Below are 26,244 nucleotides of genomic sequence, written 5' to 3'. Positions count from 1 at the left end.
CTATACATGTTTTCTTATTTTTTCCCCTTCTATCAAGTAAGAATAACAGTTTAACTTAATTTGAAATAATATAAAATTGTAAGTAAGGCACTTACTTGGTTTCTTTTTATTTTTCTGAAGTTTTTTTTTTTCATTTACTTTTTTTTTTATAAATTTATTTATTTTTAATTAATGAATCACCATGAGGGTACAGTTACGGATTTATACACATCTGTGCTTATGCTTCCCCCATACAAAGTTCGGGAACCCATCCCTTCACCAGTGCCCATATTCCACCACCAGTAAACTCAGCATCCCTCCCATCCTCCCCAATCCCATCTCCCCCCCACCCCACCCTGTCACTGTGGCAGGGCATTCCCTTCTGTTCTCTCCCTCTAATTAGCTATTGTGGTTTGCAATAAAGGTGTTGAGTGGCCACTGTGCTCAGTCTCTAGCCCTCATTCAGCCCGCAACTCCCTTCTCCCACATGGCCTTCGACTACATTATAGTTGGTGATCCCTTCTCTGAGTTGCCCTTTCCCCAGAATGTGAGGCCAGCCTCCTAGCCATGGAGTCAACCTCCTGGTAGTTGTTTCTACAATTCTTGGGTGTTAGTCTCCCACTCTGTTATTCTATATGTCATAGATGAGTGCAATCTTTCTATGTCTGTCTCTCTCTTTCTGACTCATTTCACTTAACATGAAACTTTTCATGCCGATCCACTTAAATAAAAAATTTGTGACCTCCTTTTTTCTAACAGCTGCATAGTATTCCATTGTATAGATGTACCGAAGTTTCCTCAACCAGTCATCCGTTCTAGGGCATTCGGGTTTTTTCCAGATTCTGGCTATTGTAAACAGTGCTGCGATGAACATACATGTGCAGATGCCATTTCGATTATACTTTTTTGCCTCTCTGGGATATATTCCCAGCAGTGGTATTGCTGGGTCAAATGGGAGCTCAATTTCTAATTTTTTGAGATTCGTCCATATTGTTTTCCAGAAGGGCTGAACCAGTCGGCATTCCCACCAGCAGTGTAGAAGGGTCCCTTTCTCGCCACATCCTCTCCAACAGCGGTTGCTTTTGTTCTTTTGGATGTGTGCTAGTCTCTGTGGTGTGAGGTGGTATCTCATGGTTGTTTTGATCTGCATCTCTCTGATGATTAGTGATGCAGAGCACTTTTTCATGTGCCTTTTGGCCATTCGTATTTCTTCCTTGGTAAAGTTTCTGTTCATTTCTTCGCCCCATTTTTTGATGGGGTTGGATGTTTTCTTCTTGTAGAGTTCAACCAGTGCTTTATATACCATTGATATTAACCCCTTATCTGATGGGTATTGTGTAAATATCCTTTCCCATTCTGTAGATAGTCTTTGGGTTCTGGTCACTGTATCTTTTGTGGTGCAAAAGCTTTTTAGTTTAATGTAGTCCCATTTGTTGATCTCTGTTTTTACTAGATTGCTTAGTTCTGTGTCACCTTTGAAGATACCTTTATCTTCAATATCGTGGAGGGTTTTGCCGACCTTGTCTTCAATGTACCTTATGGTTTGTGGTCTAATGTTGAGGTCTTTAATCCATTTTGATCTGACTTTTGTGCATGGTGTCAGGTCAAGGTCTACGCCCATTTTTTTTGCATGTGGTTGTCCAGTTGTGCCAGCACCATTTGTTAAAGAGGCTTTCCTTGCTCCACTTCACATCTCTTGCTCCCTTATCAAAGATTAGATGATCATACATTTGGGGTTGTGTGTAGGGATATTCCACCCTGTTCCATTGGTCTACGGCTCTGCCTTTGTTCCAGTACCATGCTGTTTTAATTGGTACTGCTTTGTAGTAAAGATTGAGGCTGGGGAGATTGATGCCTCCCATCGTCTTTTCCCCAAGAATTGTTTTAGCTATCCTTGGATGTCTGTTGTTCCATATGAATTTTAGGATTGCTTGATCCATTTCTTTGAAGAATGTCATGGGTATACTTATAGGGATCGCGTTGAATCTGTATAATGCTTTGGGGAGTATTGCCATTTTGACAACATTGATTCTCCCTATCCACGAGCAGGGTATATGTTTCCATTTCCTCATGTCCTCTTTGATTTCATGGAGTAGCGTTTTGTAGTTTTCTTTGTAGAGGTCTTTTACTTCCTTGGTTAAGCTGATTCCGAGGTACTTTATTTTTCTGAAGTTTTAAATAAATCTGTTCTGAGATCATTTTAACCTGAGCTTTGTAAAGGTCGCTTTCCCCCACTTCCTCTCATTCATTTAAACATACCATTCTGCTGTCAGGTGACTCTTAGTCAAAGATGCCTGAAAGGTTTAAATTTGAGAGCTTCATATTGTTATAAGGGACAGAAAAGGCTGATTTCTCTACACTAATCTTAGAAAAATTGCTCGTTATTATGAAAAATCATAGTAAAATTTTAAAATGTTTTAAAAGCTTTTTAAATTTGAAAACTTTAAAAAGAATCAGGAATGTCTGGACCTTTTGGTAACTTTTTTGTTTTGAGAACATGGAGCATTGGGCGATGTGGCTGGCCTTGCTCATCTAGAAGTCGTTACTGATCATGGATTCTGTCTGTTTCTGACAGGCGTTTGGATGCCAACCATATTACCTCAGTCCCTGAGGACAGTTTTGAGGGACTTACGCAGTTGCGACATCTGTGGCTGGATGACAACAGCCTGACTGACGTGCCCGTGCACCCGCTCAGCAATCTGCCCACTCTGCAGGCGCTAACCTTGGCTCTCAACAAAATCTCAAGCATCCCTGACTTTGCCTTTACCAACCTTTCAAGCTTGGTGGTTTTGTAAGTATCCATCTTTTATTTTACCTTTCTGTTGTTTGGGTTTTTTGAGCTTACTCCTGACTCTGCACTCAGAGATCACTTAGGTGACCATGGGGGGTGCCGGGAATTGAACCCATTTGGCTGTGTGCAAGGCAAACAGCCTACCCACTGGACTATTGCTCTAACTGTAAGTTCTGACTTTGAATCTGGTACTACTGTCCATCTTTTAAAAATAGCAGTTATTTGTATTTGTTTTTGGGCAGAAGCAGCTTTCTTATGACAAATTACGTAAGAAACTCAATTATCCTCCAAAAGAGCACTATGTAGCAAAGTTGCCCCTTTTTTCCCCCACAAAATTAAATATACTGACTTAAAAATTATTTAATGTATTTATTTACTTATATAGCCATTACTCCTGGCTCTACATTCAGGAATTACTCCTGCCAGTGTTCCAGGGAACATATGTGATGCAGGGATTGAACCCGGGTTGGCTGTGTGCAAGGCAAACGTCCTATCCATTGGACTATTGCTCTGACCCTAAGTGGTGACTTTTAAAATTATAAATATATAACCTTTAAAAAAAATTAAGATCTGATGATAATTATTGAATCATCCCTAAAGTATATGGCCATTTATGGGGCTGAGTACAGCGGGTTGGGTGCAGGCCTTGGCTGCAGCCAACCTGGGTTTGATCCTGGCAGCCCAAATGGTACCCTGAGCACTCTCGGGAGTAATTCCTGAGCACAGAGCCAGGAGTAACCCCTGAGCATCTCTGGGTGTGACCCAAAAACAAACAAAACAAAACAAAAAAAAATAAAGCATATGGCCATCTGTTGTGAGACAAAATTGAACCAGTGAGTAAAACACTTTCACAGCTCTTGGTCAGACTAGCAACTTATTCAATGTTTCTAAGTGGAACTATTTTTAGGTGCTTGCAGAAAATAAGTTTCAGGGGTATTTTCTGTTTTTGTCAGCTCATATTCACCTTATGATCCTCTGCATTGAAATCTTTAATAACTTGGACTCAATCTAATAACTTGGACACCGTAAAGTGACGTTTCTTTCAAAAATTTGTTACCAGTTCTCCTAACTGCTTGTCTTATGCGGTTTCCCTCACCTCCCCATAGGAGAGCTGGTCAGAATTGCTCTTCATTTAATTAAAAGCTCATTATCTTCTTGTCTGTTACATTTAGTGCACTTAAGATTCTGCAGTGAAGATCAAGAAGCAACTACTCAGTGCTATTTGTTTTCTAACAGTCAAATATTAAATGCTCAGGGGCTGGAGAGATAGCACAGCGGGTAGGGCGTTTGCCTTGCACGCGGCCGACCCGGGTTCAAATCCCAGCATCCCATATGGTCCCCTGAGCACCGCCAGGAGTAATTCCTGAGTGCAGAGCCAGGAGTAACCCCTGTGCATCGCCAGGTGTGACCCAAAAAAGCAAAAAAAAAAAAAAAAAAAAAAAAAAAAAATATTAAATGCTCAGTACCACCCTCCCTTTCAACCAAATTAGTATAGACCTGTGAAGTATCATGAAATTTGCTACTAGATATTGTGAAAGCCATTTTAATATCTTTCTCTCCTTCCCTCTTCCCTGTAGGCACCTACATAATAATAAAATCAAAAACCTGGGTCAACACTGTTTTGATGGACTAGATAATTTGGAGACCTTGTAAGTTTCTTCGTATTTCAGAGTCTTATTGTAATGTTGACAGTGCAGTTGTATGCTTCATTTTCATTGCAAAAAAAGGGGGAAATGCCTTTGCATTCAGAATTAATTTGATTTAATAGCACTACTAAGTTCTTGCCATCAAATAACACAGCTGCGAATAACAATCTTTAAGTGGTACATGAGTTAGCATTTGTGATTTCTTTTTCTGGTATCATCCCCACCCACAAAGGAGTAGACATGGAAAGGAACTCGGTGTGCCAGGCTATCCACCTTTGTTTATTTATTTTATTAAGTTTTATATTACACCTGGTGGTGCTCAGAGACCACGTGTTAGCAGGAACTGAGCCTGGGCCTCCCGCTTGCATAGCTTGTGCAAGCGGGAGGCCCTACAGTCTGTGAAACCATCTTCTGGGACTGCTATCCACGTTTTAAATTTTTTTTTTTTTGATTTGGTAAAATAGATGATCTGTCACTGTCATCCTGTTGCTCATCAATTTGCTTGAACGGGCACCAGTAACATCTCTATTTTGAGACTTGTTACTGTTTTTTTTGCATATCGAATATACCACGGGTAGCTCTGTTGTGCTGGTGAGATATTCTCAGTAGCTTGCCAGGCTCTCCAAGAGGGATGGAGGAATTGAACTTGGGTTGACCACGTGCAAGGCAAAGGCCCTACCGCTGTGCTATTATTGCTCCAGCCCAAAATAGATGATAGTTATGGAAATTTGAAATATATATATATGTATATATATATATATTTTTTTAAATCTGGGAAAACAAAGGATTTTGTGGTTGTTAATTCTAAGATCTAAATTTCTCTGATACTTAACACTGGGTATGAATCCTTGTCTGCTTACTTATGCTAACTTCTAGTTTTCCATTTTACTTAGGCTGCTTCTGTTGTTGTTTTTTGTTTTTTTGTTTTTGGTTTTGTTTTGTTTTGCTTTTTGGGTCACACCTGGCAATGCACAGGAGTTATTCCCAGCGAATGCACTCAGGAATCACTCCTGGCGGTGCTTGGGGGACCATATGGGATGCTGGGAATCGAACCCAGGTTGGCCGAATGCAAGCCCTATCCAATGGGCTATTGCTCCAACCCCTGTTTCTGTTGTTTTTATTAGTTAAAAGTGTTTGCGATTTCAGTTTTATGTTGTACCACTCTATGAATGACATATCTTGTACAGCTATGTGTATACCTAGTAAAGTCTTCATTTTAGTTGCTTAATTTATGTAAGTTGTCTTCATTTGTCTTTATTTGGGAGCCACAGCTGGCTGTACTCAGAGCTTACACCTGGTCTTGTGCTCAGGGATCACTCTTGGTGGGGTTGGAGGGAACATATGGGGTACTGTAATTCAAACCCAGGTCATAAGCATGCAAGGCGAGCAGCCTGCTGTCTATACTGTATTTCCAGTCCCTTAGTTGTCTTCATTTGGGAACTTGCTATTGTGATGTAATGAGTAATTCAGGGAATGCCTCAGATAAATTACATCTAGTTAAAATGCTTGTGTTTTTAATATTTTGTTCAATAAAATTTCCTCATTAGTAGTTAATAGGAAGAGACTTTCATTTCTAAGTATTTGGTATTTATTTACATAATACCAGTGTAGAAGAAGACTAAAATATGTCTTCTTATCCTAGACCATTTAACTTATTTCTATTATATTAAAGTTAAGCCTTTCTTAGCTAAATTTTATTTCCAAGTAGAACATGAAAACAAATATATCTTTGTAGCTATGCTTTTGATTTTTTTAACTTTTATCTCCCATGTAGATCTTATGCCTCTTTTTTATTGTACCAGTATTATAAGATTTGAAGAATTATTTGAACTTTTAAAATTGATTTTTATTACATTATAAAAGAACTATAGACTTCTTTTATTTGATATAAATTTAATTAAACTCTTTCAGAATGGTAATATAGTGAAGAAATATCATTCAGATGATGCGATTGTATTGAAAAGAGCCTCCAATCATTGGGAAAAAAGAGTAAGGAGAGGCTGCTAAAATCTCAGGGCTGGGGCAAATGGATTCGTTACTGGCACCTGCTTGAGTAAATCGATGAACAATGGAATGACAGTGAGACAGTGATACAGTGATTGGTTTGGGGGCAACACCCAGTAGTATCCAGGGGCTACTCCTAGCTCAATATTGGGGGTGTGTTTGCTCCTAGTGATAATCTTACTGCCAGTAATTAAACTGGACATTCACTCCAGGCTTTTGAGCTATATCCCCAGGGCTAGGATGTAATTTTTAAAAATGCATTTGTACCAAAATACCTAATGAATTGTGAACACTCTTTAATATTCTACATAATTTCTGCATTTTCCCCTAGGGACTTGAATTATAATAACCTAGGAGAATTTCCTCAGGCTATCAAAGCCCTTCCTAGCTTAAAAGAACTGTGAGTATTGCTTTGAGAGTTTGAATTTCTTGAACTCAGCATTTAAGATTCTAACAATGGAATTTTAGAGCATCTTTGTTCCATTACATCTTTGTACCATTACACACACATATATACAGGTTGGATCGTGTTGGCTAACTCAGGCAATTTTGCGTTTGGAGCTGAAGACTGGTAAAATAGAAAGCTGTAGTATATGTTCTTTTCAGAGCATGTAGTCTATCTCTCATTAGATAGGCAACCATATAATGTATACTTGTAGTAGATTTGAAATAGAAAAGAGCACTAAATGAGTCAGAGAATGAATTATTCCAAAACAATCTCACTGAGTTTATGGTCATTGGAAAAGGCATCGCTAAGGAGAAAGAATCACACTAAAATTTAAACAATGTCTATATTGAGATAAATGAAAGAGATGTGGGAACATTTTATTTTTTATCAATTGAGACATTTTATTTGCACTTGGGTGTTGCATCTGTAGAAAAAGATTTTGCCCTCCTGTATGTTGTTATCTCGGTTCATCATAATCCATGGTGTTAGCTGAGATTGTCAATACAATAAAATCAAACTGACAGGATGTAAGCAGCTGGTTTGGCCATTTTTCTAGATCTTTTATTACATATCAAATCTGGGGTTAATCATCCCATGAGGTTCACAAGAATTTTTCCTACTCTGATCACTGATGATTTCAAATTTTCCTGTGTAGCCTTGAGAAACATGACAGTGACTTTGGAGCATGGCCTAAAGAGTTCATGGCATTTGCCAATCTTCTCAGCATTGCAGGATACTCATGAGCACCATTAGGGCAGTATGGAAGGCAGATGGAAAGAGAAAGAGCGGGTCGAGCACACTTGTACCCCGAGGGAGCATTTCAGATGATGGATTTGTGAAGGGCAGAGACAGAAATGTTAAGACATGGCAGAGATTGTATACCTCAGCAACTATGAGAAAAACTTTAGAATTTTTAACAATGTCAGATTCTGGTAGTCTAAAGTTTTCAGATGTTGAGACCATATTTAAAAATATGTGAGGGATATCAGATTAAGTAGTGAATTTAAAAGAGGGATTAGATATGGCCCTAAAATAAATGAGATAGAATTTAAAATTCAGCTTCTTCAATATTTAAAACATTTTTCCATTCAGTTGTTTTGTGTAATAATGAACCAGTAGTATATAAACTTGCATTTAAACTTATTGCAGTAGGTATCAGGTGTATTTCAAATTATTTTGTTTCTCCTTTTTAGGTTATTTCATAGTAATTCTATTTCTGTTATCCCTGATGGAGCATTTGATGGTAACCCTCTCTTAAGAACTATGTAAGTAGTTTTGAAAGTTTTAATATGTGATCATATGAAGCTTTGTATGTGCAATGTGAAATATTTGGGTGAAGAATGAAAGCAGGCTTTTAGATGTATGGACTTATAGAATACAGATTTACAGTTGGAATGCCTGTGAACATATTTAACAGCTGTTTGTGTGTTTATATTTTACAGACATTTGTATGATAATCCTCTATCTTTTGTGGGGAACTCAGCATTTCATAATTTATCTGATCTGCATTCTTTGTAAGTATTATAGAAATTAAAAAGCAAATTTTTCCACGATTGTTTCCCTTTATGGGGTTTTGCTATTTTGTTTGTGTGGGGGCTTTTTCTTTTAGTTTTGCTGTGGAGTGTTTTTGTTTGTTTGGGGGCCACCCTCAGCCATAGTCAGGGGCTGTTCCTGGCTTTGTATTTGGGGTCATCCCTACAGTGCTCACGTGATCAGACTGGTAGGGCTGGCCCTGGGGATTGAACTCTGATCTCCAGCATACAAAAATGCACTCATTCCTTCCAGCTCTCTCTCCACTCCCCTACAATTGTCAATTGTTTTAATGGAAAACTAGAACTTACAGTATTCTAGAAAGCAAAACATCTCTCCCTCCTCTTTCTTTGGGTGAAGTCCAAAAGACCATCCTGAAAAACGGTGATAGTTCTTGTTTATGTCAGCACTAAATTATGGCACTTTTACTTATGTGGTTACACATTTCCGCACACCAACCTGCATTTATTTTTAGGTAGGGTAGCAGAATAATTTTAAAATGCTTGAAAAAGAAATAAGAAAATGTTGCCTATTAATTAGCCTTTTGATCTTAAAGAACCCTTCTCTCCAAATTTCTTAAAGGGTCATTCGCGGTGCGAGCATGGTTCAGCAGTTTCCGAATTTGACTGGGACTGTCCATCTGGAGAGTCTGTGAGTGTGACTCTGGGAAAGGGGGCGGTGGCAAGAGAAGCTTCTGGCCTGCCATTAGGGCGCCACTGCTTTTGGGGGTGCTGCTGGCTGGCTTTCCCCTTTGTGAATCTCATGCACAGGTTTGGGGTTAGTCAGCTGGGTAGCATTTGGCCTAGTGTGTGGAGATAAGAACTGAGAGGGTCACTGACAATCTAGAGCAATAACAGAGCCAAATGAGAAGCATTTCTGTAGTATTTCAAAGGAATTCAGTGGAGATGACCAGAAAAAGGCTTCATGAAAAAGGTGAATAAAAATTACCCACAGCTGTGCCTTTTTATTTCAAAGGCAGAATTGAGTAAAACCGGGTGTATGGAAAAGATTGTCAAGGATGGCAGACGGGTAATTAAATATAGCTGGAAATTGTGTATTATAAAATAAGGAGCAGAATGGACATACTTGGAAAATTGTATGGGGTGCAGTTTATGGTAAGCCTGAAGCACTGCAGTTCAATTATGGTAAAGGATCTATTGGGTGGTCTGAATGGAGTACAGATATATCCAAGGTCTTGATGACCTCAGCTCCAGACAACTTGGTAGGGCCTTACATGGCTAGAGTCTTCACTAACTAGAAGCCTTACTACAGTATGCCACCACAGTGTGGAGGGGAGAAGGTAGCACCAAGCAAAAGAGTTTTGAGTTGATTCTTAAGGCAGTTTGGAGGGGTTGAGAATGTTAGAGCCGGTGTGTGGGATTGAGAAGAGAGACAAGAGATAGGAAGAATGGTAAGGAAAGTATGGACATATAGTTCATCGGGGTGAATAAACACATTTAGCCGTGACTGCTGTGTAGCTGCAGCCCATCCTGATTCCTCCTATAGCCTGTGTGAGACTCTCCCACCCCGGTATGTCCCAGCCCAGGATGAGAGAGCACAAAGGGGAGTGAAAAATGGAGCGCAGGCGTCAAATTCTGCAGACACTGCAGTGAAAGAAAGCCTGGATTTCATGATTGACTAAAGATGGGTATACGAAAAGGAAAGGGAGTAAGAAATTCCAAGAATACTAAGTCAGGTTGACTGAATGAGGAACAAGTTTTAGGGACCAGATGCTAAATTGGTTCAGATATTTTGGATGAGAGAAGGCCATGCCGTATGGGTGACTATGATCAGATGTGGCCATGGTTGGTAATTTTCTGTTGAACTGTGTGAGAAATCAGGCTCCTCATTTGGGTAAGAGGAGCTCCTGTCTCAAACTTTTCTATGTGACTGGCAGTAATTTCTGTTTTGAGTTAATTCAACACATGCCTACATTTTTAGGGACTAACTAGCTGGTAGGAGACTCTATTCCTTATACAAATATACGAACTTTTGTTATTCTGTTTGAGAACAGCACTTGATTTTGCTGTTTCAACTTGCATCATGTCTTAAATGAATCATGTGTTTCCACAGGACCTTAACAGGTACCAAAATAAGCAGCATATCCCATAACTTGTGCCAAGAACAAAAGATGCTGAGGACCTTGTAAGTTGTATTTTTTTTTCCTTCTGATACTGTTCTATGAGATACTTCTCAGATTTTTGTTGTTGTTGTTAACTGATTATAAGGTACAGTTATTTCTTTTTTTATTTCATGGAAATGACCAGTATTTAAAAATTTTTGTTTGACATTTTTGGCTTTGAGGTCCATACTTATTAGTGGTCGGGGGCTACTTCTAGGTTTATGTCTAGGGGGTCACTTCTAGCTCTGGGGTACCACGTGGTGCCAGGGTCAAATTCTGGCCCCCACATACGAAACATGCATTTCAGCCCATTGAGCTATTTCTCTGGTCCAACAGCCTTTTAGTGACTCTTATTTGAAGTAGACGATATTAAATTGGGTTTTAGGTATATGTTGTATATATAAGGGAAGCAAGTTTCCCTTCCTAGTGACCTCATCCTGGTTCCTCCTCTTTACTCCAGTTACCCCAGCTGTGTGAGCTCTCCCATATCCATTCTGCTCTTTCATCCATAATTTATGGGGAACCCAAATCTTTTGTGGAATAGGAGCCAGCTAAGCATGGAGTGTTCCAAAAAACATTAAACTGACCTAGAAATTGAAAGCAAATAGAGAATGTAAAAATGTCACAAGAACAAATAATTAAGTTACTAAGTTGTTAATAAATACTTAGTGGAGAGAGATAGTAGCAAAATAAGTGACTGATTGATTAAACAAGTAATTATAGGGTGTCAGGGAGTAGCCTGCACCATGATTACCACAAGGAAAATCTGCAGTCAGATTAGCTCAGTTAACTAGTCCCAGTGTTTTACTTCATGTAAATATTTTCTAAAATGTAAGTAGGCATACTTTTTTTTGTAGCTTTTTAATTAAATATCAACATGAAAATCATGTCCTATAAACAATATTAAAAAACTACAAAATAAAAGACATTAAAAGTTATGCCCCTTCAGCATACTTTTGTGCATTTTTTCTTTCTTTTTGTTTTTTTGTTTTGGTTTTGATATGGGGTTATACCTGATGGTGCTCAGGGATCACTCCTGGCAGTGATCAGGGGACCATAGGTTCTGGGGATTGAATTCAAGTTGATCTCGTGAAAGGGAAGCACCTTACCTGGTTATACTAGCTCTCTGTTCCCTTTTCTATTTAAAAAAATATATATACATGCACACATTTATAATTTAGTCTATATAGTTAGTGTTTTCAAAATGTATCTTATGTTGCCTATATTCAGTGTTTTGTCCTTGATGTTTGTAATTCTTAAGATTGCTATATCACCAAAATGCTAAAGAAGCTTGCAGATCTGGGTGGGGAAAAGTTGCTTTTTTTTTTTTTTAACTTTCTCTTCATTATAGATTTATGTACTGCGTTTAGTCGCTCTTTTAATAGAGCCATCTGCTAACAGAAAATTGATTTAACTTGTTTTAAGGGACTTGTCTTACAACAACATAAAAGAACTTCCAAGCTTTGATGGCTGCCATGCTCTGGAAGAAATGTAAGTCAGTCTTTGGCTCCTTTTGTTGTTTACTACACTGTTAGTTCCTTCAGCATTTCCTGTTTTAAATGAATGGCCTCTATATTAAAGAATCAGAAATGTACCTATTCAGGTGTTCCTATGAATAGACATCAAATTATACCAGGTATGCATTATAAATGCATAATGCCTTTATAATAAATGCATAAATGCCCATGGGGGCACCTGTCAGGCTTCTGTGAAATACTGCGGGTGGGGGAGATTGAATGTACAGAAACGCAAATAAAAACTCGCTTTGGCTATTGAGGGGAACCAGCTGTAGCCATCATCCCTCCTGGTACTTCTATAAGACAGCACTGATGAAAGTTGATTAGAAGGTGGGCTGATAAGGCCATTAATTCTCCCACTTTTCATCTTCCCCTTCCTCTAACCTTTCTTCGGTCCTTGTTATGGTTTTATTGCCTTGGAAACCTTCTCACTGTGTTGCCTTCCTGCTCTTACTCTTGCGTGGGGTTGATAAGGACTTGAGATAGTATAGTTCACTCCCAGTATAATTTGCGACAGAATTCCAATTAGTCTAGCTAGCCCTTTCATCTCATAGATGAGGAAATAGTAGTTTTCTTTACTTTCCACAAAATCAGTGTTACTTGTGACAAAATATTTAAACTTTCAAAAAATATTAACGGAGAAGTGTTATTTTTCAAAACAGCAAATGATTTTTTTTTCTTATTCTTTCTTTGTCCTCTCCTTGTTCTTCTCTGCATTTTCCTAGTTCTTTGCAACGTAACCAGATCCACCAAATAAAGGAAGGGACTTTTCAAGGCCTGAACTCCCTGAGGATTCTGTAAGTTTCCCTCTGCTGATGAGAGACAGATAAGTCTTTTTTTGGCAAGCTATAAATTAACTGCCATGATGATTCTGAAGCTGATATGCTTTAAAACATGATTTATTACATGTAAATATTGTTGCTCGGGCTTCACCATATAAATAATCCAGTTTGGGTATTTTACCATCCTGTAGGTTGCCGAGTGAAAAAGCATAATGTGTAGAATGTGAGAGATGCAGTTTGTTTGCTTTTAAGTCATAATAAAGAGGTTTGCCGGTCTATTAGGGAAGGGGTAGGCAAACCACAGCCTGGGGGCCAGATCCAGCCTGCCTCTTGTTTTTGTAATTAACTTTCACTGGAACACAGCTATGCTCTTTTGTTTAAGAGCTGTCTAAAGCTGCTTTCACCATACTGTGTTAGAGCTGAATAGTTGCAGTAGAGACCATGTGACCCCCAGAGGTGAAACACATGGAATATTGAATCCTGTTTTCTTCTTCACTTCCATTAGGAGCCTAAGTATGCATTCTAGTAGAAAAAAACTTTATTAGTAGTTACTGAATTGGCCCTTTTGCTGACAGGGTTCCTGTGCTCTGGGCAGCAGTGAGTAGGAGAACTAAGCTGCCATCACTTCGGAATGGAACAAACCCAGGTCCGAATTCAAAACAATTCAGGACCGAATTGGTTTTGATTAGCTTCTTCTATAATCCAGGAAATGTGTTATGGAATGACTTAATCCAGTCTTTAAACCTCGATAAAGGCCTCATTTTAGTGTGGTTGTAAATTGTCTTCCTGTTTATTTACTCTGTAAAAACAGAATTTTTCAGGGTGTGTTCCTGAAAATAGTATGACGCTGAGAGTGATAGACTTTTATTTCCTGCTTGGGAAAAGAATGATATCTGAAGCCCTCTGGAATGCTCTTGTTTGCATATTGATTATTTGTCTTCTCTCAGCGCCTTATCACTAACCTTTGGCAAGGCAAATACTATGGAGCCTGTTTTTATTTTCAGTGTTGTTAGGACCTGGGTTTTTCTTCACCTAGTTAATAGGACCAAAGGTTAATCATAGCATTTATATTTTTGGACTTGCCCCAGAATGATAAGGTGGAGAAAATTCACAACTGTTTGAAACAGTTGCCACTTGGATCACTGCTGTATGGAACATATTCCATGAAATAGAGTGTGTGAAGCTGAGGTATACAGCACAAACATTAAAAAAGTAGTTGCACAAAATTAAAGATCTTTGTTATAGGGGAGATACTGACTCACTCAGATTATAAAGTGAGTCGATGTAACCACATTTTGAGTTTACTTGAAAACGGTTAACACTGTCATTCTTACTATTATAGCGATCTGAGTAGAAACCTGATCCATGAAATTGACAGCAGAGCTTTTGCCAAGCTTGGGTCAATAACAAACCTGTAAGTTCACAATTTTATCCAGTAAGATCATGAAAGTTGTAGTCTATAGAAATTTGTGCTTTAGTATTGTCAGGAGTTTTGTTAATTAGTTGTACCCTGTATAAATGCTAAGGTATATGGAAATAACAATGCTTCTTAGGTGGCAAGATGAGCACTAGCCTTATCATTTGATTTGATTTGATTTGGCAGGGGTTAGGCTTCTACCTGGCAGTGCTCAGGGCCTATTCCTGGCTCTGTGCTTAGAAGTGACCCCTGGTAGTGCTTGTGAAACCATATGCAGTGCCAGGGATCAAACCAGGGTTGGCCACATGCAAAGCTAGTGCCTTTTCTCCTATGCTAGCTCTCCAGCCGTACCTGTCATTTTAGAACACCAATTTCTTGGAGCTCGATATTGTGATGCTTTCACATGGGCGGATGTTTTTATTTGTATCTAAGGAGTTAATTTGAAATCTCATTTGCATTTTAGAGATTTGAGTTTCAACCAGTTAACTTCATTTCCTACGGAAGGCCTAAGCGGACTGAATCAACTGAAACTTGTGGGTAATTTCAAGCTGAAGGAAGCCTTAGCAGCAAAAGACTTCGTCAATCTCAGGTGTGTTTTGGCTTAATTGTTTATTGTTGAAGTTATGGTTGGCTCCCACATAAAGTGCACTGTTTTTGTTTTTGTTTTAAACTATATTTGCCAGATTTTCTGGAAGCCTGTATTTTTAAGGTTTTTTTTTTTTTCTTAATCTCTTTACTCACACATTTGATTCTTTCCACAAAATGAACATTATTCTGTAGTTTCTGGAAACATGAACTCGAACCCTAGATGCTATTAAAGTAGTAATACAGCTACTCACCAGAATGGTTTATTCATGGTAGATCTGTCATTAGTAACTAGATGACAGAAACCACCCAAGTGTGAACCTACAGAAAGTTGATACAATGCAATAGTACTTCATAAAGACATAAGAATTTGAAGTTCAGAGTTGGGGTGGGCAAGGGGTGGAGACCTCATTGGAGGTGAGTGAGAGCTTGGGAATATTATTCTGGGACAAAGACTATTTTTGCTATTCTTAAGGAATAAAGTCAGTAAATTAATGACATAAGGTCACAAGTGACTTGGAACATAATTTTTGATGAAAATACCAGTAACATGATAAATTCACTTATAAAGGGAGTCTGGGCCTTGGGAAGTGGCTCTCTGGTCGAGTACACGCCTTATATGTATCCATAGGTCCAGGGTTCACTCCCCTTTACCACCTCCACTTCTGGACGCAGTCCTAGAGGAAGTGCCTGGTGAGATCCTTGACACCACCACAGCAGTAGCCATAATAAAAAATGGAGTCTGATAAGATTGTATTTTATAGTGCAATGTTGCCATCACATATGAAATGAGGTTTGACTTAGATTCAGCGTTTCTTTTGGGGGGGTGTGAATAGGTTTGGGTCACTCCAGTTATGTTCAGGGGCTCCTCCTGCCTCTGTGCTTAGAGATTGCTCCCAGTAGTGCTTGGCGACCATGTGCAAGGGAGAGAACCTGGGCTTCGTGCATGCACTCAGCCGGTTGTGCTATCCAGCCCCTGAAATTCAGCTTCAAGAGCAGAGCTGAGGGCTGGGCAGATAGCTCAGAGGTTTATGCCATTTGCCGAGCATGAGACTGACCCCACTTGGATCCCACCACATCTGGTCCCTGAGAACTTCCAGGAGTGATCCCTGAGTATAGAGCCAGGATTCAGCACCATTGAGTGTGGTCCAAACACAGACAAACAGCATCCCTTATAAAACGGAGAAACTCACAGTATCAGCTGGTCTCAGAGTTCTTTGCAGATGAGGAGCCTGAGGGCCCAGGAGAATACTGAGCAGCCCTCATGTTTGAACAGTCAGATCTCTGACTCCTGGGCTAGGACTTCCAAAGATGAGAGTGCTTTCCCCAAAACAAAAGCCTGTCTGTGAAGGTGTTATTCAGTGTGGATTTTGCATTCTTTTCCCAGGTCGTTATCTGTACCATATGCTTATCAGTGCTGTGCATTTTGGGGTTGTGACTCTTACACACATGCGAACACAGAAGATAACAGCCTCCAAGATCACAGTGTGGCAAAGGACAAAGGTAAGTGCACGGACCTTTCAAAGTAGAATACATGTCATTACATTAATCAGAATTTCTCTTAATTGTAATCAGAGTGTGAAGGATCAATATGGAATATGTCAGGGAGGTGGCATTTACTGTGTTACTGGCATCTTGAATATGTTATTCAGCCTTGTACAAGCTGAACTTAACATCCTGCACAAGAGCAGACATTGCAGGAATTTTATTTTTAAATTATGTTAAGTTTGCTTTAACCACAGTGTATATAATTTATATTGTTATTAATATAATAATTATATAAAGTATGAATATAGTGGTATCTTTTATGAAGTAATACATGAATATTATATATTCAGGTCTTGCTGATGCGGCAAGTGTTACAAGCAGTGCTGAAAATGAAGAGCATACTCAAATAATTATCCACTGTACACCCTCTACAGGTATGACCCACACATTTTGCTAAAGATTCCCACTGCAGAATCTTGTTTTTAGTCAATGTTAAGCAGGTATCTGTAAAACTTTTGTAGTAAATGTGATTTTCTGTAATAGGGTGGGACCAGATGACATCATAAGAATTAATACAAAGTATTGTCTGTGTACCAGCATTCAGGCTTCTCTTGCACAACCTCATGTCCATATCTACTGAGTTAGAATTTTGCATTAACAAGTTTTCCAGAGGAGGGCTCTGTGCATTAAAGTTTGAGGGGCCTTTTCTTTCTTTGTGTTTGCTTTGTGGGAGGGGGACCCCATGCCTAGTAGTGCTTGGGTGCTACTCAGTGGGATCAGGCAATTCTTGGCATCAAACCCTGAGCCCACAGCACACTGCATGTTCCTTTAACTCCAGGACTACTTCTATAACTTACTAGTCTATGAAGAATTTTTAATGTTTTTTTTTTTTAAGTGCTAACTTGCCTTTCTAGTTCTATTTTATTTCATTGAGCTTTATTTCATTAACTCAGCATAAATTTGGTCATGACTGTAATGTCATATTCTGCCTAATCTATTAGAGATGGACTGTGAGATTTTCTGTAAAAGATATGGCTAGTTATTCTGTGCTGGGAAGTAGATTTTTTTCAGTGTCATGATACAGCGTGAATCAAAAGTTTATTCTGGATTTTTAGTACAGTACCTCATGTAGAGAATAGCTCTAAAGCTAAGTAAGTGGGAGTAAGAATAATTTTAAGTGGATAAACTTTTTTTTTCCTTTTTGGGTCACACCCAGTGGTACACAGGGGTTACTCCTGGCTCTACACTCAGGAATTACTCCTAGTGGTGCTGGGGGACCATATGGGATTCTGGGAATCGAACCTGGGTCAGCTGCGTGCAAGGCAAACACCCTATCACTCCAGCCCCAAGTGGATAAACTTTTAAAAAATTAGTTTCTTGCATTAACTGTTAAGAATTAAGAAACGTGGCTTGCTTACTCCCTCACTGAATTCTTATATTAGAGGATGTCTACTAGGAATTGGATGCTTCATGAGAAACAGCTTTTTTTTACAGGAGAGACAAGTCTGGCCATATAATTTCACTTCTTCCATGCTCCCCTTAAATTGTGAGGTCAGCCAGGGGCAACCCTGGTCCATGCTCATCACCCTGGGGATGGCTGCAATCCTCTCTCACCCACTCAGCGGTGACAATACACAGACTCATACAGAAGTAGCAAGAGAGGAGAGTAGAATCCTTCAATCTGAACTGGAGGAGGCAGCAGCTTTACAGAGACAGTCTGGGTGGGACGTGCTGCTCAGACTTCTAAAGGAAATAACTCCACCCACTAGTCAAATACTTTCCAAAGAGTATCCTGTTCTCCCAGGTCAAAGTAGCTACCCTATTCTTCTTCCAACGTAAGTTAGTTCAGATACAGAGATGAAGGTGATAGTTTCCTCTAACACTTCCCCCATCAGGGAATAAAAAGACTTCATTAAAAATATTTTTTCTTTTGTTTTGTTTTTGGGCCACACCCAGTGGTGCTCAGAGGTCATTCCTGGCTCTGCACTCGGGAATTGCTCGTGGCAGTGCTTAGGGAAACCTTACGGAATTGCATGCAAGACAAAATGCCCCACCTGCTGCACTGTCTCTCTGGCCCCTAAAAATAATGTTTAAGGGCGGAGGATGTTGTTCATCTTAAAAATCACTTGCCTTGCATGTGTCAGCCCCTGGGTTTGATACCCTACACAACAAAAAAAAAAACACTGTATCACTGTCATCCCATTGTTCATTGATTTACTCGGATGGGTGCCAGTAATGTCTTCATTTGTCCCAGCCCTGCGATTTTAGCATTTTAGCAGCCTCTCCTTACTCGTTTTTCCCCAATGATTGGAGGCTCTTTTCAGGGTCAGGGGAATGAGACTTGTTATTGTTACTGTATTTGACATATCGAATATGCCATGGGGAGCTTGCCAGGCTCTTCCTTGTGGGTAGGATACTCTCGGTAGCTTGCCGGGCTCTCTGAGATATATATCTCAGAGAGAGAGATATATATAAAGAGAATATATATATAATAGATATATATAGAGAGAGTGAAATATATATATATATACATATTTCTCTTTATGTTGATGTGTCCACCATGTTTACACACAGTGGAATATATATACCAAAGGCCAGAGATTTTTTAAATGGGTAGCTTTCAGGCAGATAATTTTCTGGCTGGTATCAAGGATATTCAAACTGTGCAAAAGAAGTCTGGGAGGATCATGTACTAAGAAGGAAGAACCTGGCACTTGATTGAAGCTCTGCTCAAGGCAGAAACCTAGTCCTCGTGCACTCTCCCAGGGTGGGCTGCTGAGTTCTGCTGGCACTGCCATCTTCTGAAGCTGCCCTACTCCACTTCAGTCTGCTGTGTGGAGGCCCAGGGCTGAGGTTCAGCGGTGTACCAGGAGCCTGGCATGTGTGGGGTGCAGAGATTGAGTCCTGCTGACATTTGTGATCCTTGGTAACAACCAAAGTATGTGCCCCCCCCCCCCCGTGACCCAAAGAGCACAACCAAGTGTGGGGAGCCCTGTCATAATTCAAGAGTGCAAATCCACTCTCCCGACACACATTCATACACACACATACCACCACCACCCCCACCATTAGCAACAACAAAAAAAAAACAACAACAAAAGGAAGGAGGGAAATTTAATGGAAGGGGGGAAAACATAGGAAAACAAAAAATAGTGAAAGGAAAATAAAGAAAGCTTCGCAATTTTTGGTTTTGTATTGGGGGGTTAAATCTGGCTGCGCTCAGGGTTTCCTCCGGACTGTGCTCAGAGGTAGCTCCGTAGTGGGGCTCCGGGGCCGTACATGGTGCCAAGGATTGAACCTGGGCTGGGTGTGTGCAAGGCAAGCGCCCTACCTGCTGTACTATTTCTCTGGTGTTCTTTGCTAGTTTTAAAATAAGATAGTTTGCTTCGTGACGATTTGTGCATAAAAACCACTACTGAAATGTACAAATCAGACAAGTTAATTCCTGTAATTCTGATTTAACTTTCCCAGAGTTTTATTGGACATGGCGCTAGTATGCTTTTATTCTGTCTACTATTTTACTAATCATATAGTCATATTGTACTCATATCATATTTTGTCAGGTGAAGTGCTTTGAAATCTGTTTTGTTGAATGAAAAATGGAGATTTCAGGGAACTTGGGGAATGTGAGTAGGCAGTGCTTAGGAAATTTATGCAGTGCTTGGATTTGAATTCAGAGCCTCTATATGATAAGGCAAGCCTGAGCCATTTTTTAACAGCTATACCTATCTTAACCTGCCTTACCAGATTGCTTTGGAAAGTCATATGAAATACATTTAAAAAATCTGCATATAATGTTTATTATAATAATTTAGGACTGGAAGAAAGAAAGAATTAATGTTTGTTGAAGCACAATATTGTACCTCATAGCATCCTCACATGTGTATAGGTACCTCACATATGAACACATAAGTACATCATATATGAACTTTTACTTTTAAGCTGCACAATCCATGAAATAGCCATGAGGAAATAGGTGGAAAATGAAATTTGTAGGGATTTAAGTTGCTTTTTTAAGAGTTACAAGTTGTGAACCCTAAATCCAAAGCTTAGTTTATATCTTCCTAAGCCCTCAGTGTATCAAGTACCTTTCTTGTGTTGCATAGTGTATTTATATAAAGTAACCTAGGCATAAGAAAAGATGAAGTTTTGTGTTTCACTATATGACTTTACTAAATATTTAATAAAGGAAAATTAAATTATTTAAGAAAATAACCTCATTCCCCAGGGAAAACAAGGGCCAGGAGGACTGATCAATGGTTAGAAGCTTGCCACAAGTGTGTGGAGGGAGAAGGGGGTGGCAAAGGACAGTTAGGATAGAGAAGGGACCAGTATGACAATAATAGTTGGAGGTGCCGGAGCGATAGCACAGCAGGTAGGGCATTTGCCTTGCACACGGCTGACCCAGGTTTGATCCCCGGCATCCCATATGGTCCCCTGAGCACCACCAGGGGTGATTCCTGAGTGAATGAGCCAGGAGTGACCCCTGTGCATTGCTGGGTGTGACCAAAAAAGCAAAAAAAAAAATTTACAGAATACTAATCTTTTCAGTCAAATGTGATAGTGGATTGAGTTGCTTTAGATCAGCTATCATATAGAATATGCTATTTTCTAAATCATCTTTTCTTTCTTTCATTCTAGGTGCTTTTAAGCCCTGTGAATATTTACTGGGAAGTTGGATGATCCGCCTTACAGTGTGGTTTATCTTCTTGGTTGCACTGTTCTTCAACCTGCTTGTCATTTTAACAACATTTGCAACTTGTACATCATTGCCTTCCTCCAAATTGTTCATAGGCCTGATTGCTGTGTCTAACTTATTCATGGGTGCCTATACCGGCATCTTGACTTTTCTGGATGCCATATCCTGGGGCAGATTTGCTGAATTTGGCATCTGGTGGGAGATTGGCAGTGGCTGCAAAATAGCTGGCTTTCTTGCCGTCTTCTCTTCAGAAAGTGCCATATTTTTATTAATGTTAGCAGCCGTCGAACGAAGTTTATATGCTAAAGACATAATGAAAAATGGAAAAAGCAATCATCTCAAGCAGTTTCGAGTTGCTGCCCTTTTTGCTTTCTTGGGAGCTGCAGTAGCAGGCTGTTTTCCACTTTTCCATGGAGGGGAATATTCTGCATCACCACTGTGCTTGCCATTCCCCACGGGAGAAACACCATCACTCGGATTTACTGTAACCTTAGTTCTGTTAAACTCACTAGCATTTTTATTAATGGCCATTATCTACACTAAACTTTACTGCAACTTGGAGAAAGAGGACCTCTCAGAGAACTCTCATTCTAGCATGATTAAGCATGTCGCTTGGCTAATCTTCACCAATTGCATCTTTTTCTGCCCAGTTGCATTTTTCTCCTTTGCACCATTGATCACTGCAATCTCTATCAGTCCTGAAATAATGAAGTCTGTGACGCTGATATTTTTTCCCTTGCCTGCTTGCCTGAATCCAGTCCTGTATGTTTTCTTCAACCCAAAGTTTAAAGAAGATTGGAAGTTACTGAAGCGACATATGACTAAGAAAAGTGGATCGGTTTCCGTTTCCATCAGTAGCCAAGCTGGTTGCGTGGAGCAGGATTTCTACTATGACTGTGGCATGTACTCGCATTTGCAGGGTAACCTGACTGTATGTGACTGCTGTGAATCATTTCTTTTGACAAAGCCAGTGTCATGCAAACACTTGATAAAATCACACAGCTGCCCTGCATTGGCGGTGGGCTCTTGCCAAAGACCAGATGGCTATTGGTCTGAGTGTGGGACACAGTCCGCCCACTCAGATTATGCAGATGAAGAAGATTCCTTCGTCTCAGACAGTTCTGACCAGGTGCAGGCCTGCGGACGAGCCTGCTTCTATCAGAGTCGAGGATTCCCTTTGGTACGCTACGCCTACAATCTACCGAGAGTGAAAGACTGAACGTGTTTGTGACTGTTTTCCCCATGAACCTAAACCACGGTGTTTGTCGGATGAACCCTAGTCTGACCTTTCGTCTGGGAAGCACTTCTGTGATCACTGCCTAGTGTCACGTGGAAGAAGGTGGCGGTTCATTTCATAAACCTGACATTTTCAAAGAGCAAGTGCCTAAATTCTCAATTGATTAAAAATGCAACATGCAAACAGTGTTTAGTCATTTTGAAGCAAATTGGTAACTTGAAGAAAAAGGTAGCATGTATTATCATGGTGAATGATGTACAAGGTTAGGTTTTTCTGAATCACTGCAAGTAAATGTATACCTATTCTGAATTAAGCACAAGATAAAGAACAGCTGTTAATATTTTTTTAAGATATGATTTTATGTAACTAAAGAAAAAAGTCTTGCTAATGTTACCTAATGTTTCATCATTAATCTCAGGACAATTTACTGCAGGGCCAAAAAGGGACTGTCTCCCAGATAGAACTGTGAGAGTATGTTATAGGCATGACATTGCTACATGTTCTATTTCCATCCTTGACATAACAGTCATTATTTTGTTTGATACATAACTGTAAAACCTGGAGATGTTTTTAAAACAATATTAACACCTGTTATATTTAAAAAGAATAGCTAAGCATTTCTTTTCAGTCATTACATATATTGCTTTGGTGTAATCACAGTCATTTTTTTCCTTGGTGTTTTGTGATCACACTACTGAAAAAAAAGTAAACGGCTAATTACTGTGTGGGTTTCATAGGTTTGGCTAAATTTCCAACTAATAGGGAATTTGAATAGCATTAGAGGGACTTGACATCTTCATATTTTCACCGTTACTAAACATTTCAAGTTATCATTGGCTGATATTGATATTTAAATACTGATATTTTCCAAGTTTTAGTTGGTTTTGTGTTATAATTTGAATTTTACAGAAAGCAAACTGTGATAGACAAAAAAATGATTACATTTAATTGGAATAAATTGGAGGTAATTATGACTGAAAGCACTTAGCATTTATTTTTTAGTGAGCTGGATTCTCCTTACACAGAAGCTTCCGTACGTGTTCCCCTTACTGTGGCACACACAAGTGCCTCTGCAACAGTTCAGACGTGCTCTTGTGAAACAAGACAAATATGTTAGTAAAGGAGAGGGGAAAGGCCAATGCTTTTAAAAATTAAAAATTTTTACTTGACTCTCATTTATGGACTTTTGACATGTCACTGTGTAGAGTCTTAAAGTTATAAATGTTCAATGTTTTTTTTGAGCAATATGCTAAATCAATAGCAAACCCACTGCCATATTAGTTATTAAGGATGTACTAAAAAATTAAGCTAGATTGCAGTTTAATAATTAAACTGTATATACTGTGCATATAATGAATTTTTATCTTATGTAAATTATTTTTAGAACACAAGTTGGGAAATGTGGCTTCTGTTCATTTTGTTTAATTAAAGCTACCTCCTAAACTATAGTGGCTGCCAGTAGCAGAATGTTAAATTGTGGTTTATATACTTGGCATTGTAAATAGTCATGGTTGTACATTGTCAGTGTAATAAAGACAGAATCTTTGTATATCAAAATCATGTAGTTTGTATAAAATGTGGGATCTATTTACAGTGTGTTATAATTTTGTAAGGCCTACTATTCACAGGTTTTAAAAACTGCTATCATGTCTGTATATTTACACATCTGATATTAAATCATAACTTGGTAAAAAAAAAAACTTACCTAAAAGGTTTGTTTGTTTCAAAGTCCAAGTTACTGATGAGTACATTGCATTCATCTTAAAATAAATTAGCAAGGTTTTGAAGGGTTGCAAAACATCATTGTATATGAGAGGCCTGGATTCGATCCCCAGACCACGTCTTTAGATCATTGCCAGGTAAGGGATCTAGTAATGTAGGTACTGTTTTGAATTACTAAAATTTTCAGTGGACAGTCTATTTGGTCTCAACTTGTAGCTAATTTTAGTAATGAGTTTGCTTACTACTGCAGTAAGAGTATAAATTTGGGGTTGGGGGTAACACCCGATGGTGCTTGGGGCCTATTCCTGGCTTTGCACCCAGGGCTTACTCATAGCAGTGCTCAAGGACCACTTTGGGTGCCAGAGATAAATTCTGGGCAGACCATGTGCAAGACTATGTCTTTCCTGTTGTATTATTTCTCTGACCCCTAAAATATTTTCAAAGTGAAGAATTTTAGAAGAAATGTTGGATTAAAACACTACTGCAATTTACAAGGTTTTACCCGTGCGTATTGGATATGCCAAAAACAGTAACAATGAGTCTCTCAATGAGAGACGTTACTGGTGCCCACTCAAACAAATCGATGAGCAACAGGATCACAGTGATACAGTGATACTCTAAGTCTGAACCAGAGCTCCTGTAAAATGTAAGAGAATACCATCTTTATTTAAAAACAAATAATTTAGACCATTTATCTATATGTGACTGACCCTAGTTTGGTTCCCAGCACCATATATAGTCCTCTGGACACCAGTAGGGGTCACTCCTGAGCACAGAGCCAAGAATAGCCCCCAAGTACCCTCTGGGTTACCCTCCCCCAACCCCCACCCCCACTCCTAAGCAAATGATTAGAAGACGTGTTACTAAATTTCATCGATTGACCGAATGCTTAGGAATAACTCAATATTCACAATGAAGCACTCATTTACACACCAGAAAATAGATTTAATAAAATTTAAGTCATGACCAAAGTCACTGTAAATCAAGATCCAAAGCATGAACAACTTTCTATTGAGATCTAATTGTACTTTGTTTTTGTCAGTCTTTAATTTCTGCATAAATTTCAGCTTAGCAAACCCTCCCCAAAACATCAACGATGTAATATAGTACATGAAAGGAGAGAACCTCTCTCTTCATCTCGTACATCTTACCCATCGCCATTACCAACAGCAACTCATTCACTAACCCCCTGTAATATTACTAGATTAGTTTGAAGCAAATCTGCAAACCTAAGACATCATTCTTTCATATGTACATATTTTAACAGGTCCAGGGCTACATGTACATATAATTTACATACTTTTGTAACAATGATCAAGTGTTTTTGTTTTAGTTTTGGGGTCAACCCTGGTGGTACTCAGGCTTACTCTTGACTCTCTCAGGGATCTTTCCTGATGGTTTTGTGGGACAGTAGGCTATGCAAGGGATCAGTTATGGGTTTGCCACGTGCAAGGCAAGTGCCTTAATCTCTATAAATTTTCTCAAATATACCATGAGTGAAAATAAATCAGTAAAAAAGAGAAAGTGAAGTTAGTATTCTAAAACGTAAGGGCTAACCCCTCTTTTGAACAATGCCATATACATTTATATGTAGCACTGTAGCACTGTTGTCCTGTTGTTCATCAATTTGCGGGAGCGGGCACCAGTAACATCTCCATTGTGAGACTTGTTGTTACTGTTTTTGTCATATTGAATACATGAAGGGTAGCTTGCCAGCCTCTGCCATGAGGATGGGATACTCTCGGTAGCTTGCCAGGCTCCCCAAGAGGGAAGGAGGAATTGAACCAGGGCCGATCAGTGCAAGGCAAATGCCCTGCCCACTGTGCTATCACTCCAGTCTGTCTATTGGGTATAGTTTATCAAACTTACCTCTTTCTCAGGCCCTAAAGTGGGCAGTTTTTCTTATGTTATTATTGATTGTAGAGATTTTCCTCATAAAAGGTATGCCAATATTACTAGAGAATAAAAGCTTCATAGGTCAGTTGTATTTTGGTCTCACCCTGCGGTGATCAGAGGCTATTCCTAGCTCTGTGCTCAGGGGAGGTTGTGTGATGCAGGGGATTCACACTAGGTTCCCAGGGATGCAGGTGCCTTCACCCCAGTACTTTCTCCAAAGCCCTCCCTTTTGTTTTGATTGAAAGCGTTAATGAAGTTAATACTCCATTTAAATACCTTTAATCAGGTTATTTACCCAATCTTTTGCCTCTTGAATTGCCCTTGATTACTTCTATTTCTCTAGGTGTTAATTTTTGCACATCTAAATTCATCAAAGATTCT

The 26,244-nt window shown here is 39.2% G+C and overlaps 1 protein-coding gene across 1 annotated transcript in view; it reads left to right on the top strand.

Moving 5' to 3' along the window:
* LGR4 (leucine rich repeat containing G protein-coupled receptor 4) overlaps nt 1–23,932 on the top strand; it is a 126,453-nt gene extending 102,521 nt beyond the window's left edge. The window contains exons 5-18 of the mRNA XM_055141921.1: nt 2,555–2,770; nt 4,348–4,419; nt 6,752–6,820; nt 8,062–8,133; nt 8,311–8,382; nt 8,981–9,049; nt 10,472–10,543; nt 11,946–12,011; nt 12,763–12,834; nt 14,162–14,233; nt 14,700–14,825; nt 16,209–16,324; nt 16,660–16,743; nt 20,951–23,932. Of these exons, the coding sequence (XP_054997896.1) occupies nt 2,555–2,770; nt 4,348–4,419; nt 6,752–6,820; nt 8,062–8,133; nt 8,311–8,382; nt 8,981–9,049; nt 10,472–10,543; nt 11,946–12,011; nt 12,763–12,834; nt 14,162–14,233; nt 14,700–14,825; nt 16,209–16,324; nt 16,660–16,743; nt 20,951–22,227 (2,455 nt within the window). The 3' untranslated portion in view covers nt 22,228–23,932. The remainder of the gene's footprint in view (nt 1–2,554; nt 2,771–4,347; nt 4,420–6,751; nt 6,821–8,061; nt 8,134–8,310; nt 8,383–8,980; nt 9,050–10,471; nt 10,544–11,945; nt 12,012–12,762; nt 12,835–14,161; nt 14,234–14,699; nt 14,826–16,208; nt 16,325–16,659; nt 16,744–20,950) is intronic.
* Nucleotides 23,933–26,244: the final 2,312 nt, after the last annotated feature.

This window comes from Sorex araneus, chromosome 6, assembly GCF_027595985.1.
Source record: "Sorex araneus isolate mSorAra2 chromosome 6, mSorAra2.pri, whole genome shotgun sequence".
Lineage (NCBI taxonomy): Eukaryota > Metazoa > Chordata > Mammalia > Eulipotyphla > Soricidae > Sorex > Sorex araneus.
This window is presented reverse-complemented; position numbering and strand designations above follow the sequence as displayed.